We start from the raw sequence: 12,444 nt of genomic DNA, 5'->3' as shown, positions 1-12,444 counted from the left end.
TCACCATGAAAAGGTTTCTGTCTAGTCACTCCTGTCAGAACTACAATAACTTTTTCAATATTTATATTTGCAAACCATTCAACCTAAACTAATTTATTAGTCCATGTCGCAGGACTCATGACACACACACACCAGCATTAAGACATTATATTGAGTTTTAAATGGACCCCTCCAGGATATTTTACACATGGCTCATATTTTATCATTTGTATGTTAAAGCAACAACAAAAATACATTACAAGTCTTCCTGACTAATACAAGTGTTGTGCTGAACATTCATTTAGTTTTAAATTATTAGACAGTACATTTGAACCATATTTATGAATGTACTGTCTTTGTATCCATTAGTGTAATTCATGTTTTGGCGCATTTTTTAAAAACATTTACATAGATGAATAGACTAAATACAGACTATACCAAACATGAAGAACCCCTTCCTAATATTGAGTTGCACCCCCTTTTGTCTTTAGAACAGCTTCAATTTGTTGTAGCAGGGACTACAAGGTGTAGATGCTGGTCCATGTTGACTCCAATGCTTCCCACAGTGGCCATGTGTGCTGGATGTCCTTTGGGTGGGACACACATTCTTGAAACACACGGGAAACTGTTGTGTGAAAAACCCAGTAGCAGTGCAGTTCTTGACACAACCCGGTGCACCAGGCAACTACTAACATATTGGGTTCAAAGGCACTTAATTATTTTGTCTTGCCCATTCTCGTTCTGAATGGCACACACACAAAATCAATTGTCTCAAGGTTAAAAAAAAAAAAATCCTTCTTTAACCTGTCTCCTCCCCTTCATCTACACTGATTGAAGCGGATTTAACAAGGGACATCAATAAGGGATCATAGCTTTTACCTGGTTAGTCTGTCATGGAAAGAGCAGGTGTTCATAATGTTAGGTATACTCAGTGTATATATCTGTGACGAACACTCCACATTCCACTGCACCTTAGTTGTTCTCTTTGTCTTTTACGCAGAGGCTAGTGTGTTGTCTTAAAGAAGGTACCTACCTACCTGATCTTTTGATGTGTAAATGTACCTGGAAATTAAATAAAGGTGAACATTTTAAGTGGTCTATCAAGAGTTTTACTAAAATATATATTTCATGACAAACTGCAGATCCTTTAGTGAGACTTATCTTCTGACATCTATCACATCCAAACATATGCTTCATGTGAATGGTCTTTTTTTTATTTTAAAGGTGATACAAATATACAGAATTTATCTTTTATGACGGGTTTAAAAACACTTCCAAAGCTGTTTAACAAAGATATCTTCCATGTGGTATCACAGACCTGGTACTGTATGTATCCACCCCCCCTTATCTATTCATACATCTGTCTACAGTGGGACGGTACTGTACAAATAGGGTACTGCTCCTCAGATGTACACAGACATCAACTACAAGTCTGTGATGATCAGACAACTTATTGCAGCCCTGCTCTCATTTCCTAATTGACTGTGGGACTTTTGTACTTTTATTTACGGAACCAAACTAACCATTTGATAATGACTTTGTAACCTTGAGTATAGAGATGACCAGTTTACAGAGGAGTATAGTGCAGTGATGTGTCCTATAAGGAGCATTGATGGCAAATCGGATGGCCGAATGGTAAAGAAAATCTAGCTGCTCGAGAGCACCCTTACCTGCCCATCTATAAATTGTCTCCGTAATCTAGCATGGGTAGGATGGTCATCTGAATCAGGGTTAGTTTGGCAGCTGGGTTGAAAGAGGAGCGATTACAATAGAGGAAACCAAGTCTAGATTTAACTTCAGCCTGCAGCTTTGACATGTGCTGAGAGGAGGACAGTGTACCGTCTAGCCATACTCCCAAGTACTTATATGAGGTGACTACCACAAGCTCTAAACCCTCAGGAGGTAGTAATCAAACCTGTGGGGAGAGGGGCATTCTTTTTACCAAACCACATGACCTTTGTTTTGGAGGTGTTCAGAACAAGGTTAATGGTAGAGAAAGCTTGTTGGACACTTTGATATAGAGCATTTAACATAAAATCTGGGGAGGGGCCAGCTGAGTACGACTGTATCATCTGCATATAAATGGATGAGAGAGCTTCCTACTGCCTGAGCTATGTTGTTGATGTAGATTAAGAGTGTGGGGCCTAGGATTGAGCCTTGGGGTATTCCCTTGGTGACAGGCAGTGGCTGAGACAGCAGATTTTCTGACTTTATACACTGCACTCTTTGAGAGAGGTAGTTAGCAAACCAGGCCAAAGATCGCTCAGAGACACCAATATTCCTTAGCCGGCCCACAAGAATGGATTAGTCTACCGTATCAAAAGCTTTGGCCAAGTCAATAAAAATAGCGGCACAATATTGCTTATAATCAACGGCAATGGTGACATCGTTGAAGACCTTTAAGGTTGCAGTGACACATCCATAACCTGAGCGGAAACCAGATGTTTTCCACGGCATACCTCAGTTACAAAGTGTTTCCATTAGTGAACCCTGTGTAGATGATTTGTCCGAGATACTATGCAGAGTAACGAATATAAAGTCACTTACAGAGCTATATGTGGAGGCACCAGCGATAAAATCGCTAAACCAATCAAACCATTCGATCTTAAAACACCAACGAAAGCATGACCTTTGTTTTGAATAACCTAACAATCATTAAGTTATCAAATAACACATATAGAAGGTGCCACTGTCTTGTCTCCAGAACCTGACAACTTTTGAACTAGGGCTCAGCCAGGAAATACTATTGCGCCTTCCCCTATCTGGCATTAAGAAAATACAGTCCTAGAGTTTATCTAGTAATGAAATAGATTGAGAATATCTGTAATATAGTGTTTTTGCTTTCAATCAAGGAAATCAGTTTGGAATATACCACTATAAGTAGCTTCTCAATGTCCAGTGTTGAATCATGCATTGGGCTGAAATATTTGCATTTAAAAGGTAAATCCTACTTCACATATTAAATGGAATTTTATATAGTCTCAAAAACCTTAATAAATTAGAGATTAGGCCAGACACAAAATAGACCCGATCTCTGCTTTTTCCAAAATCAACAATTACATGGATAACACATCAAATTTTATTGGGAAATAATCTAGAAATGCTTTTTGCAAAACAGTTCAGCTGTTTTGAGAAGCTGCAGAATCGGGTTTTATCACTGAATTTAATTTCACACATTGAAGACTTTGATTTCCTGGGATTGACAAATCTGGAGCTCTTAGACATTACACAAAATAAAATGAAGAGATGCATGCAAACATGTTTACTGGTTTACATAGTTTGGCATTGTTAGACCTGAGGGACAATCCACTGATTCACACTACTGAGGCAATGTCTTTCACACACCTCATGTGTCTCTGGGGGACTTGAACTTTCCACCTACAGAACCTGTGTCAAGGCCAGACTGTGTCATTTGAGGGCTGTGACAGACCTTTCTTTGAGTCTGTAATTTATCTTTAATGCGCTACCACTATGATGCATTTGTCTCCTACAGCGGGAAGGACGAGCACTAGGTGGTGGAGGAGCTTCTGCCCAACCAGGAACAGAGGGGTCCTCTGAGTTTGTATGATGGCAATTTGCATATACTCCAGAATGTTATGAAGTGTGATCAGATGAATTGCAAAGTCCCTCTTTGCCATGCAAATGAACTGAATCCCCCAAAAACATTTCCACTGCCTTTCAGCCCTGCCACAAAAGGACCAGCTGACATGTCAGTAGTTCTCTCGTTAACATAAGTGTGAGTGTTGATGAGGACAAGGCTGGAGATCACTCTGTCATGCTGATTGAGTTCGAATAACAGACTGGAAGCCTCAAAAGGAGGGTGGTGCTTGGAATCATTGTTCTTCCTCTGTCAATCATTATTAACTGCAAGGAAACACGTGCCGTCATCATTGCCTTGCACAAAAATGGCTTCACAGGCAAGGATATTGCTGCCAGTAAAATTGCACCCAAATCAACCATTTATCGGATCATCAAGAACTTCAAAGAGAGCCGTTCAATTGTTGTGAAGAAGGCTTCAGGGCACCCAAGAAAGTCCAGCAAGTGCCAGGACCGTCTCCTAAAGTTGATTCAGCTGCAGGATCGTGGCACCACCAGTACAGAGCTTGCTCAGGAATGGCATGAGGCAGGTGTGAGTGCATCTGCACGCACAGTGAGGCAAAGACCTTTGGAGGATGGCCTGGTGTCAAGAAGGGCAGCAAAGAAGCCACTTCTCTCCTGGAAAAACATCAGGGACAGACTGATATTCTGCAAAAGGTACAGGGATTGGACTGCTGAGGACTGGGGTAGTCATTTTCTCTGATGAATCCCCTTTCCGATTGTTTGGGGAATCCGGAAAAAAGCTTGTCCGGAGAAGACAAGGTGAGCGCTACCATCAGTCCTGTGTCATGCCAACAGTAAAGCATCCTGAGACCATTCATGTGTGTGGTTGCTTCTCAGCCAAGGGAGTGGGCTCACTCACAATTTTGCCTAAGAACACAGCCATGAATAAAGAATGGTACCAACACATCCTTCGAGAGCAACTTCTCCCAACCATCCAGGAACAGTTTGGTGACGAACAATGCCTTTTCTAGCATGATGGAGCACCTTGCCATAAGGCAAAAGTGATAACTAAGTGGCTCGGGGAACAAAACATTGATATTTTGGGTCGATGGCCAGGAAACTCCCCAGAACTTAATCCCATTGAGAACTTGTGGTCAATCCTCAAGAGGCGGGTGGACAAACAAAAATCCACAAATTCTGACAAATGAAATACTTGTAATTATACTTCAGTATTCCATAGTAACATCTGGCAAAAATATCTAAAGACACTGAAGCAGCAAACTTTCTGGAAATTAATATTTGTGTCCTTCTCACAACTTTTGGCCACGACTGTAGACTTCCAGATGGGGAAGGACATTGTGGAGAACATCAGAGCCTCTACCGGAGCCGCCACACCCTCTGCCTGGTCAGTCGCCTCTACCTGCGCAGTAACTGGTGTTCCCTGGAGATTCGGCTGGCCACCTCCAGGGTGCAGGTGGAGCAAAGGGACATCCTTCTCCTGATCACCCCCCCCCCCTCCTAACTGCCTGTCTGCCCACCACAGGCTGGCTAGCCTGGTGAAGACCAGGACCTATCTGGACAGGCACCAGGACCCCCATCAGCACCAGGCATTCTGGGACAGACTGTGGGCTAAAATGAAACCTCGGACTGAAGCGTAAGCGCAGAGATTTATGTAGGACCTTGTGTTGATGCAGATAAGGTTGGGGACTATGTACTGTAGACTTTTAACCAGTTTTTCCAATAAACATATGCATCGTTGTTGCTAAGAGCAACTGAAAAAGTCTCTCAGAACTCTGTGGTTTTGATCCCTTTCTGTTTTACAGTGTATCAGGTCGAGAACAACCTGCTGTGACAATACAGTAATGTTCATACAATGAAGCAGTTATTTTTATTTCAACATAAATCAAAAGATGTTTGTACGGAGATTGCTAATTGAGGCAGGTGTTAAGAGCATTGGGCCTGTTACCGAAAGGGCGCTGGTTCAAATCCCTGAGCAGGCAAGGTGGAAAAATCTGCCGTTCTACCCCGAACAACTTCTCCCTGGGTGCCGAGGATGTTGAATAAGGCAGCCTCCCGCACCTCTCTGATTCAGTGGATGGGTTAACTGCAGAGAGCACATTTCAGTTCAATAACTGACTAGGTATCCCTGCTGATTGTTAACCTTGAATTTTGCCCTTTACAGTATATGGTTTATCACACCCCCTTTCCATCCAATCAGGTGAAATCTAGGCAATATTTGTGAACCCAGTTTAAATGTATTATTATTTATGCCCTTGAAAAAAAGGAATCTAGCTGAAATGTTGGAAACTTGCCATGATCTGTTTATGATTTGTCTTAAAGAAAAGTTTACATTTATTTGTTAGCAATGTATAAGCAGTTTTCCTGTAAATGCCAAATATAATTAGATAAAAAAGTGAATACCGCACACAGACTAAGGGTTTGCATAGGTTTAATACCACGTTTCTAAAACATTTTAATCATAGGCTACTTTAAGAAAAACTTCAGGCAAGTGACTGATGTAGGTCTAGAAACATCAGTGAAAAAATTGTAACTTGATGTCAGAGATGAAACACATGCAACCAAGAAAGCCTTGTGTGGATTTCTTTGCTTAAATCATGAAAGCTAAGAACCCCTTTTATCCCATAGGCCAGGGTTTTGGAGTCTTAGAAACCTATGAAGGCAAAAATGTCATCAATGTTAGTCTCGTTCAGATCCAAGGGTTTCTGAGCTGGAGTGTCTCTACTTTGGTTGCTAAGCTCATTGCTAAGGGACTGGTCAGCAGTCATCGTGGCCACATCCCCCGGTGTGCCAGGTAAAATACTCCTGTTTCTCTTGTGTCTTAGTGACCGTTTTCTGTTGACACAGAATGCACTTGTGATTGGTTCAAATGCAGTCCTGAATGGCTGAAAGCAAATTCTAGGGTGAGCCCTCCTCCACAGTGTCTTCAGCGACTGACAGGTCCTGGGTACCGCCCCTCTGAGTGACAGGGCCCAGCAAACCTCCCGTTTGTAGCGCGTTAGTTTCCCTTGTACACTGGGGAGACCAAGAACATACAACACATAGGTTCCCCATCGTTAATGTGACGAGAAGTTTTAGTTTGGACAAGGTGTGCTAAGATGTCCCATTGACAATATTATTAAAAGCCCAGTGAAAATAGAGCCCCTGTACCTGCAGCCCTCTGATTCCAGGCGTTTCATCCTCTGGCACTTCAGGTTCAGGAACGTCAGACGCCCCTTCTCCTGACGCATCTTCCTGCATTCACACCATCGCATCACTTCCTCCAGGTGGGCGGCCATGTTGCTGAAAGTGGTGGCTGTTTTCAGTTGCTTCAGAAACTTCCTCTTCTGACCAATCACAGCAGCATCCAGTAATGAAGGCTGCTCTTGTTCTGTTGACACCTGCAGAGTTCAAATGACAATCTAGTATAAGTAACAACACTCACCATCAAATAACTAACTCAAATGAAAAGTAGTGGACCTAAAAACAACCGCACATACCTCTGTGATACCGCCATGGGTTCGTTTCAGCAACTGCTTCATATCAAATCCAGAGACGGCACCTGTTGTTAGGAAATTATATGACTGTTATATATTATATGTTCAAATGTAAACAACAGAACATAGGCTATGCCAGGAGAGCTACAACAACAAAAAATCAATCAATCTATCAAATGTATTTTATAAAGTCCTTTTTACATCAGCAGCTTGACACCAATCACAAAGTGCTTTATAAATACCCAGCCTGAAATGGCAAAAAGCAAGGAATGCAGAGTCCGGGGACACTAACCTGTATCACCAGTTCTCCGGAGTAAGACTCCAGTTCCCAGATCCACTTTGCTGCTCTTCCTATTGGAGGGACCACCCAGAGCCTGCTTCCTACTCCCCTCTCCCTCCTCTCTGAACAGTCTGTTGAGCACAGAGGACCTGGATGCTCCTATCTCTCCAAGGCCCTTAGGAGCCCGGGAATGCTCCATCTTCAACAAGGAAGAGTCAGAGGGCCCGAGGAACTCTGCCATCCCTGCAGGCAGGGTGAAGTCTATGAGGAAGGCCATAGCCTGAGCCTGGGACACCTCCTTCAGGAGCTCCAGGAGGTGCTGGTAGAGAGGGGCCAGCCTACCCAGGATGCCCCGGAAAAACACCCTAAGGAGCAGGAAGATACATCACTCCTATCCAGAGTCACTTCCACTTACATTCGTCGTAAGATTGATATGTGGTTGTCTCATCTATCCAAGTCATAGTAAGTCAGCGCTAGTAAGAAGGGACAGGTTTGAGTGAAAAGCAGTACGTCAGACATGACCCTGAAAGAGCCACAGGACTCACCACAGCCGACTAAGCATGCTGGTGAGCACCACGTTCAACGTAATGAATTGCTTTGATTGGAGGTCCTGCCTTGCTAGTCTGGAGAGGAGATTTGGTCAAGGCAATCATACACACCATGCTCATGTATACATGTCTACACTGAGAACATTGTTGCGTTCCAGGTGGTCTTTTTATTTAATTTTTTTGCAGTCATGCTGCACATTACAGAAGACTGTTGTGTTGGTACATACCCCGTCATCACTTTTGTCTCGAGACGTCTTCATTTATATTGGTCTTAAGTCATCTCTGGATATGTCTCAAGATGCCTTAAGACATGTTGATGGCTGAGTAGGTATTACTGTGGTTCCTGACAAGTTAAACACTTCTCCAGGCGTTGAGAGACCTAACAATATGCAACTGCAAAAAAAGATGACCTGGAACGCCAGCAACAGTAATTTATATAGTAATAATCATACATTGGATTTAGAGCACCTTTCAAAAAAACAAAAGGACACTTAGGCAAAAAAAATAGGTTTAAAAAAAAAGCAAGGAGACAGAGATAGCAGCTGACATCTCCCAGATGAGAGAAAGAGAGAGAGAAGGATACATGAAGGCTCTGGTGCAGTGATTGAGCAGACATGTCATCAGTCTGGCGGCTCCCAACACCTTGAGACAAAGCCATTCCAGTATGGGCTGACTGGGGACATCACACTGACCCGTCTCCATAGCTAACTTGCTGCAAACACAAGCATACACACATCAAGATGACACAGTTAGTCTACGGTGTATTGACCATCAAATAAACATCAACCCCAAAACAAGTTATATGGATCTTGATGCTCGATAGTGTGCTGTGTCTGCGTGATTAGATGCAGCTAAGTAGTCCAACAAGGGCATGTATATTCCCTGGCACAGGGAATAGCTAAATGCAGAGTAATTCTAGCAAGTTAGTACCTTTGCACTTTCTTTGGACATAGCTCCTTCAGGTCCAGAAGAGCAGCATCCAGCTTCATTTCCTTCAACCGGTTTATGCATTGCTCAACCTGCAGGGGTTTTCAAAACTCAAGTCAATAACCTTCTACATCAGGGGTGTCACACTCATTTTGCCCTGGGGGTAGGGTTGCCATGCCCATGGTTTTTCCACAGTTGGGCTATTTTGAAAAAAGGATGTCACGGGTGAAAACGTATTGGTCGCTGGTTTTCGGCATACCTCTATATCGCACTGCGGCCACCATGACTCATTCAAGGGTTTTTCTTTATTTTTTACATTGTAGAATAATACTGAAGACATCAAAACTATGAAATAACACATATGGAATCATAAGGTAACCAAAAAAGTGTAATCAAATCAAAATATATTTTACATTTGAGATTCTTCAAAGTAGCCACCCTTTGCCTCGATGACAGCTTTGCACACTTGGCATTCTCTCAACCAGCTTCACCTGGATTTTTAATTTTACCTTTATTTAACCAGGCAAGTCAGTTAAGAACAAATTCTTATTTTCAATGACGGTCTAGGAACAGTGGGTTAACTGCCTGTTAAGGGGCAGAACGACAGATTTGTACCTTGTCAGCTCGGGGGTTTGAACTTGCAACCTTCCGGTTACTAGTCCAACGCTCTAACCACTAGGCTACCCTGCCGCCCCACTTTTCCAACAGTCTTGAAGGAGTTCCCACATATGCTGAGCACTTGTTAGGTGCTTTTCCTTCACTCTGCGGTCCAACACATCCCAAACCATCTCAATTGGGTTGAGGTCGGGTGATTGTGGAGGCGAGATTATCTGAAGCAGCATGGAAAACATGGATGTTTAATTCTGACCTGAGACTGAGCACTGGTAGCAACTACTACCAGAGCGAAGGCCTATGCTTTCACCTTCCAGAATTAGAAGTGTGTGGGCAACGGTATGAATATTGTAAATAAAGGATTTATATACCCCATGTGGGATTAAAACTTACAACCATTGAACTAGGAGCCAACTGTTTTAGCAGACCGCGCCACCAATCAGTCATAACGGTTGAGGAAAAAAACACAAGTTGACATATACAGTGGATATAGCTACAGATATAAAAGGTATAATCCACAGTCTACACATTTTCTTTCTTCGTAAAAGCAATACAGATGTGTATGACATGGTAAGCAAAAAACGTTGAATTTGGTCAGATGCGGAAACTAAATGCATGCTATTCAATCGATCACTGCCCGGACCTGCTTGCCCGTCCAGCATCACTACTCTGGACAGCTCCGACATAGAATACGTGGACAACTACAAATACCTGGGTGTCTGGTTAGACTGTAAACTCTCCTTCCAGACTCACATTAGGCATCTCCAATCCAAAATTAAATCTAGAAATCGGCTTCCTATATCGCAATAAAGCATCCTTCACTCATGCTGCCAAACATACCCTCGTAAAACTGACCATCCTACCGATCCTCGACTTCGGTGATATCATCTATAAAATAGCCTCCAACACTCTACTCAACAAACTGGATGCAGTCTATCACAGTGCCACCCATTTTGTCACCAAAGCCCCATACACTACCCACCATTGCGACCTGTACGCTCTCGTTGGCTGGCCCTCGCTTCATACTTGTCGCCAAACCCACTGGCTACAGGTTATCTACAAGTCTCTGCTAGGTAAAGCCCGGCCTTATCTCAGCTCACTGGTCACCATAGCAGCACCTATTCGTAGCACACGCTCCAGCAGGTATATCTCACTGGTCACCCCCAAAGTCAATTCCTCCTTTGGTCATCTTTCTTTCCAGTTCTCTGCTGCCCATGAGCCCATGACTGGAACGAATTGCAAAAGTCTCTGAAGCTGGAGACTCACATCTCCCTCACTAGCTTTAAGCACCAGCTGTCAGAGCAGCTTACAGATCACTGCACCAGTACATAGCCCATCTGTTAACAGCCCATCTATCTACCTCATCCCCATACTGGTATTTAGTTATTTTGCTCCTTTTCTACCCCGGTATCTCTACCTGCACATTCATCTTCTGCCAATCCACCATTCCAGTGTTTAATTGCTATATTGTAATTACTTCGCCACCATGGCCTATTTATTTCCTTAACTTACCTCATTTGCACTCACTGTATATAGACTTTGTTTTCTTTTGTTCTACTGTATTATTGACTGTATGTTTGTTTATTCCATGTGTAACTCTGTTGTTGTATGTGTCGAATTGCTACGCTTTATCTTGGCCAGGTCACAGTTGCAAATGAGAACTTGTTCTCAACTAGTCTACCTGGTTAAATAAAGGTGAAAAAAATATATATATATATATATTTTTTTTTAAGTGCTTTACGGTCTTTTGAATTCCGTGTCATGTCAGTAGTCTAGTCAAGACCACTGTTAAATAAGGCGTGCTGTCACCAGCTTTTATTGTTAGCCTTGAGGTGGTACCGCTCAGCACATCTAGAAGAGAGTGTATTTCATACCGACCCCCTCCCTCGAGATGACATCGAGGCCAATACATCACTATTTCAATGTAGAGTTGAACCGCTAGATTAAAAGGGGGATAGATTTTACTACTAAAAGACCAAAATATATCACTTCTGCAACAAACTGTTATAAAACCAGAATTGACTTGTTTCACTATAACTCAAATCTAAAACTCAAATATGGTTTTCAATGAAAGTTACTCTTCAATTGGTTACTCAATTCCCAACTTGGAAGTCAACACAAGTCTGAACGTCCACGTTTATTTGCAGGGGGTTTGATTGAATTTAGAAAATGCTCCATTATTAAATGAAATATATTTTTTCACCCGGAAGTAACCCAACAATGTGCACACCGCAATCTCATCTATTTCAAATCTGATCTCATTGAAAAGTATCCGTGCTATGCTTAACATTACACAATGTTACCTAATAAATCCTATCAGCTGTGAACAGTAGCCTAGTCATAATGGTCTGAATAGATAACATTGTTAATAACTATCATCATAATAGGCTACAACATAAGTTACTTAGTTGGTAATTTTTTTTTTTATAATGATCGTGTAATGCAGGCCTTTTTCTTGATCCTCACCTGTTTGAGAACCCTGAAAGTCTTGTTTTGCCTGAGGCTGTTATGTAGAACGTAGAGAAGCTCGTACAGGACAAGGATCTCAGTCTGCAGGACTCCACTGCCAAGCAACTTGAGCACTTTGTTATTTTCCTCCAGGACACGTTTTACGTATGTACCTAGATACAATGAACAGCGCGCGCACACACACACACACACACACACGAAAAAAGCTGTAAAAAAAACACCACACAATTGTGATGTAAATAACGTTCATCTAGTTAGCCTAACTATTACAGAGCAAGAGATTGCTCTATGGCATCAGTCAGAACACTCCCCACGTGTGTACCGTAGCTTGCTGTAGTCTGCAGCGGGGCTAGTTTCCGTGAGCTAATGTGGCTATTATTACACAGCGAAAGGACGCTCCAACAAGTTTATGCATACATGTGATAAACTACATACCTGTTGAGAGACCGAATGGTATATGGACAGTTGAAACCGCACTTGGAAAGGGAATGTTTACTTTATTCCACGGTTCTTCAGCCATGCTCACGTCCATTTTATCGCAAACACAGGAAGTGAAAGCTACCCAATTAGAATCAAGGAAATATTAACGTCATCG

At 42.4% G+C, this 12,444-nt stretch overlaps 2 protein-coding genes and 2 pseudogenes across 5 annotated transcripts in view; 3 read left to right on the top strand and 1 right to left on the bottom strand.

Annotated features, from left to right (window-relative positions):
* slc10a2 (solute carrier family 10 member 2) overlaps positions 1-1,077 on the top strand; it is a 6,997-nt gene extending 5,920 nt beyond the window's left edge. Inside the window, exon 6 of the mRNA XM_031806242.1 lies at positions 1-1,077. This exon is cut by the window's left edge and continues 561 nt beyond it. The gene's annotated coding sequence lies outside the window, so the exon portion shown is untranslated.
* A 605-nt stretch (positions 1,078-1,682) lies between these two features.
* LOC109871147 (relaxin receptor 2-like) lies at positions 1,683-3,615 on the top strand (annotated as a pseudogene).
* LOC109871148 (toll-like receptor 13) lies at positions 3,438-5,302 on the top strand (annotated as a pseudogene).
* A 647-nt stretch (positions 5,303-5,949) lies between these two features.
* Positions 5,950-12,422, bottom strand: rmp64 (ribonuclease MRP subunit p64). 4 transcript variants are annotated; one of them, XM_020462136.2, is made up of 9 exons: positions 12,285-12,422; positions 11,847-12,001; positions 8,772-8,860; positions 8,425-8,553; positions 7,839-7,916; positions 7,306-7,658; positions 7,017-7,078; positions 6,688-6,917; positions 5,950-6,552 (listed from the first exon to the last, which is right to left on the bottom strand). In XM_020462136.2, the coding sequence occupies exons 1-9, from the start codon at positions 12,379-12,381 to the stop codon at positions 6,183-6,185; spliced, it is 1,563 nt and encodes a 520-aa protein (XP_020317725.1). In that variant the 5' UTR covers positions 12,382-12,422; the 3' UTR covers positions 5,950-6,182. The 4 variants fall into 4 exon arrangements, with proteins under 4 accessions (XP_020317725.1, XP_031661874.1, XP_020317726.1 ...); XM_031806014.1 differs by having other exon boundaries at positions 8,069-8,553; positions 11,847-12,055; positions 12,285-12,407; XM_020462137.2 differs by having other exon boundaries at positions 5,952-6,552; positions 8,069-8,553; positions 12,285-12,419.
* Positions 12,423-12,444: the final 22 nt, after the last annotated feature.

The sequence above is a fragment of the Oncorhynchus kisutch genome, linkage group LG26 (genome assembly GCF_002021735.2).
Source record: "Oncorhynchus kisutch isolate 150728-3 linkage group LG26, Okis_V2, whole genome shotgun sequence".
NCBI classification, from domain to species: Eukaryota; Metazoa; Chordata; class Actinopteri; order Salmoniformes; family Salmonidae; genus Oncorhynchus; species Oncorhynchus kisutch.
Note: the sequence above shows the minus strand (reverse complement) of the source record. Positions and strands in the feature narration are given on the sequence as shown.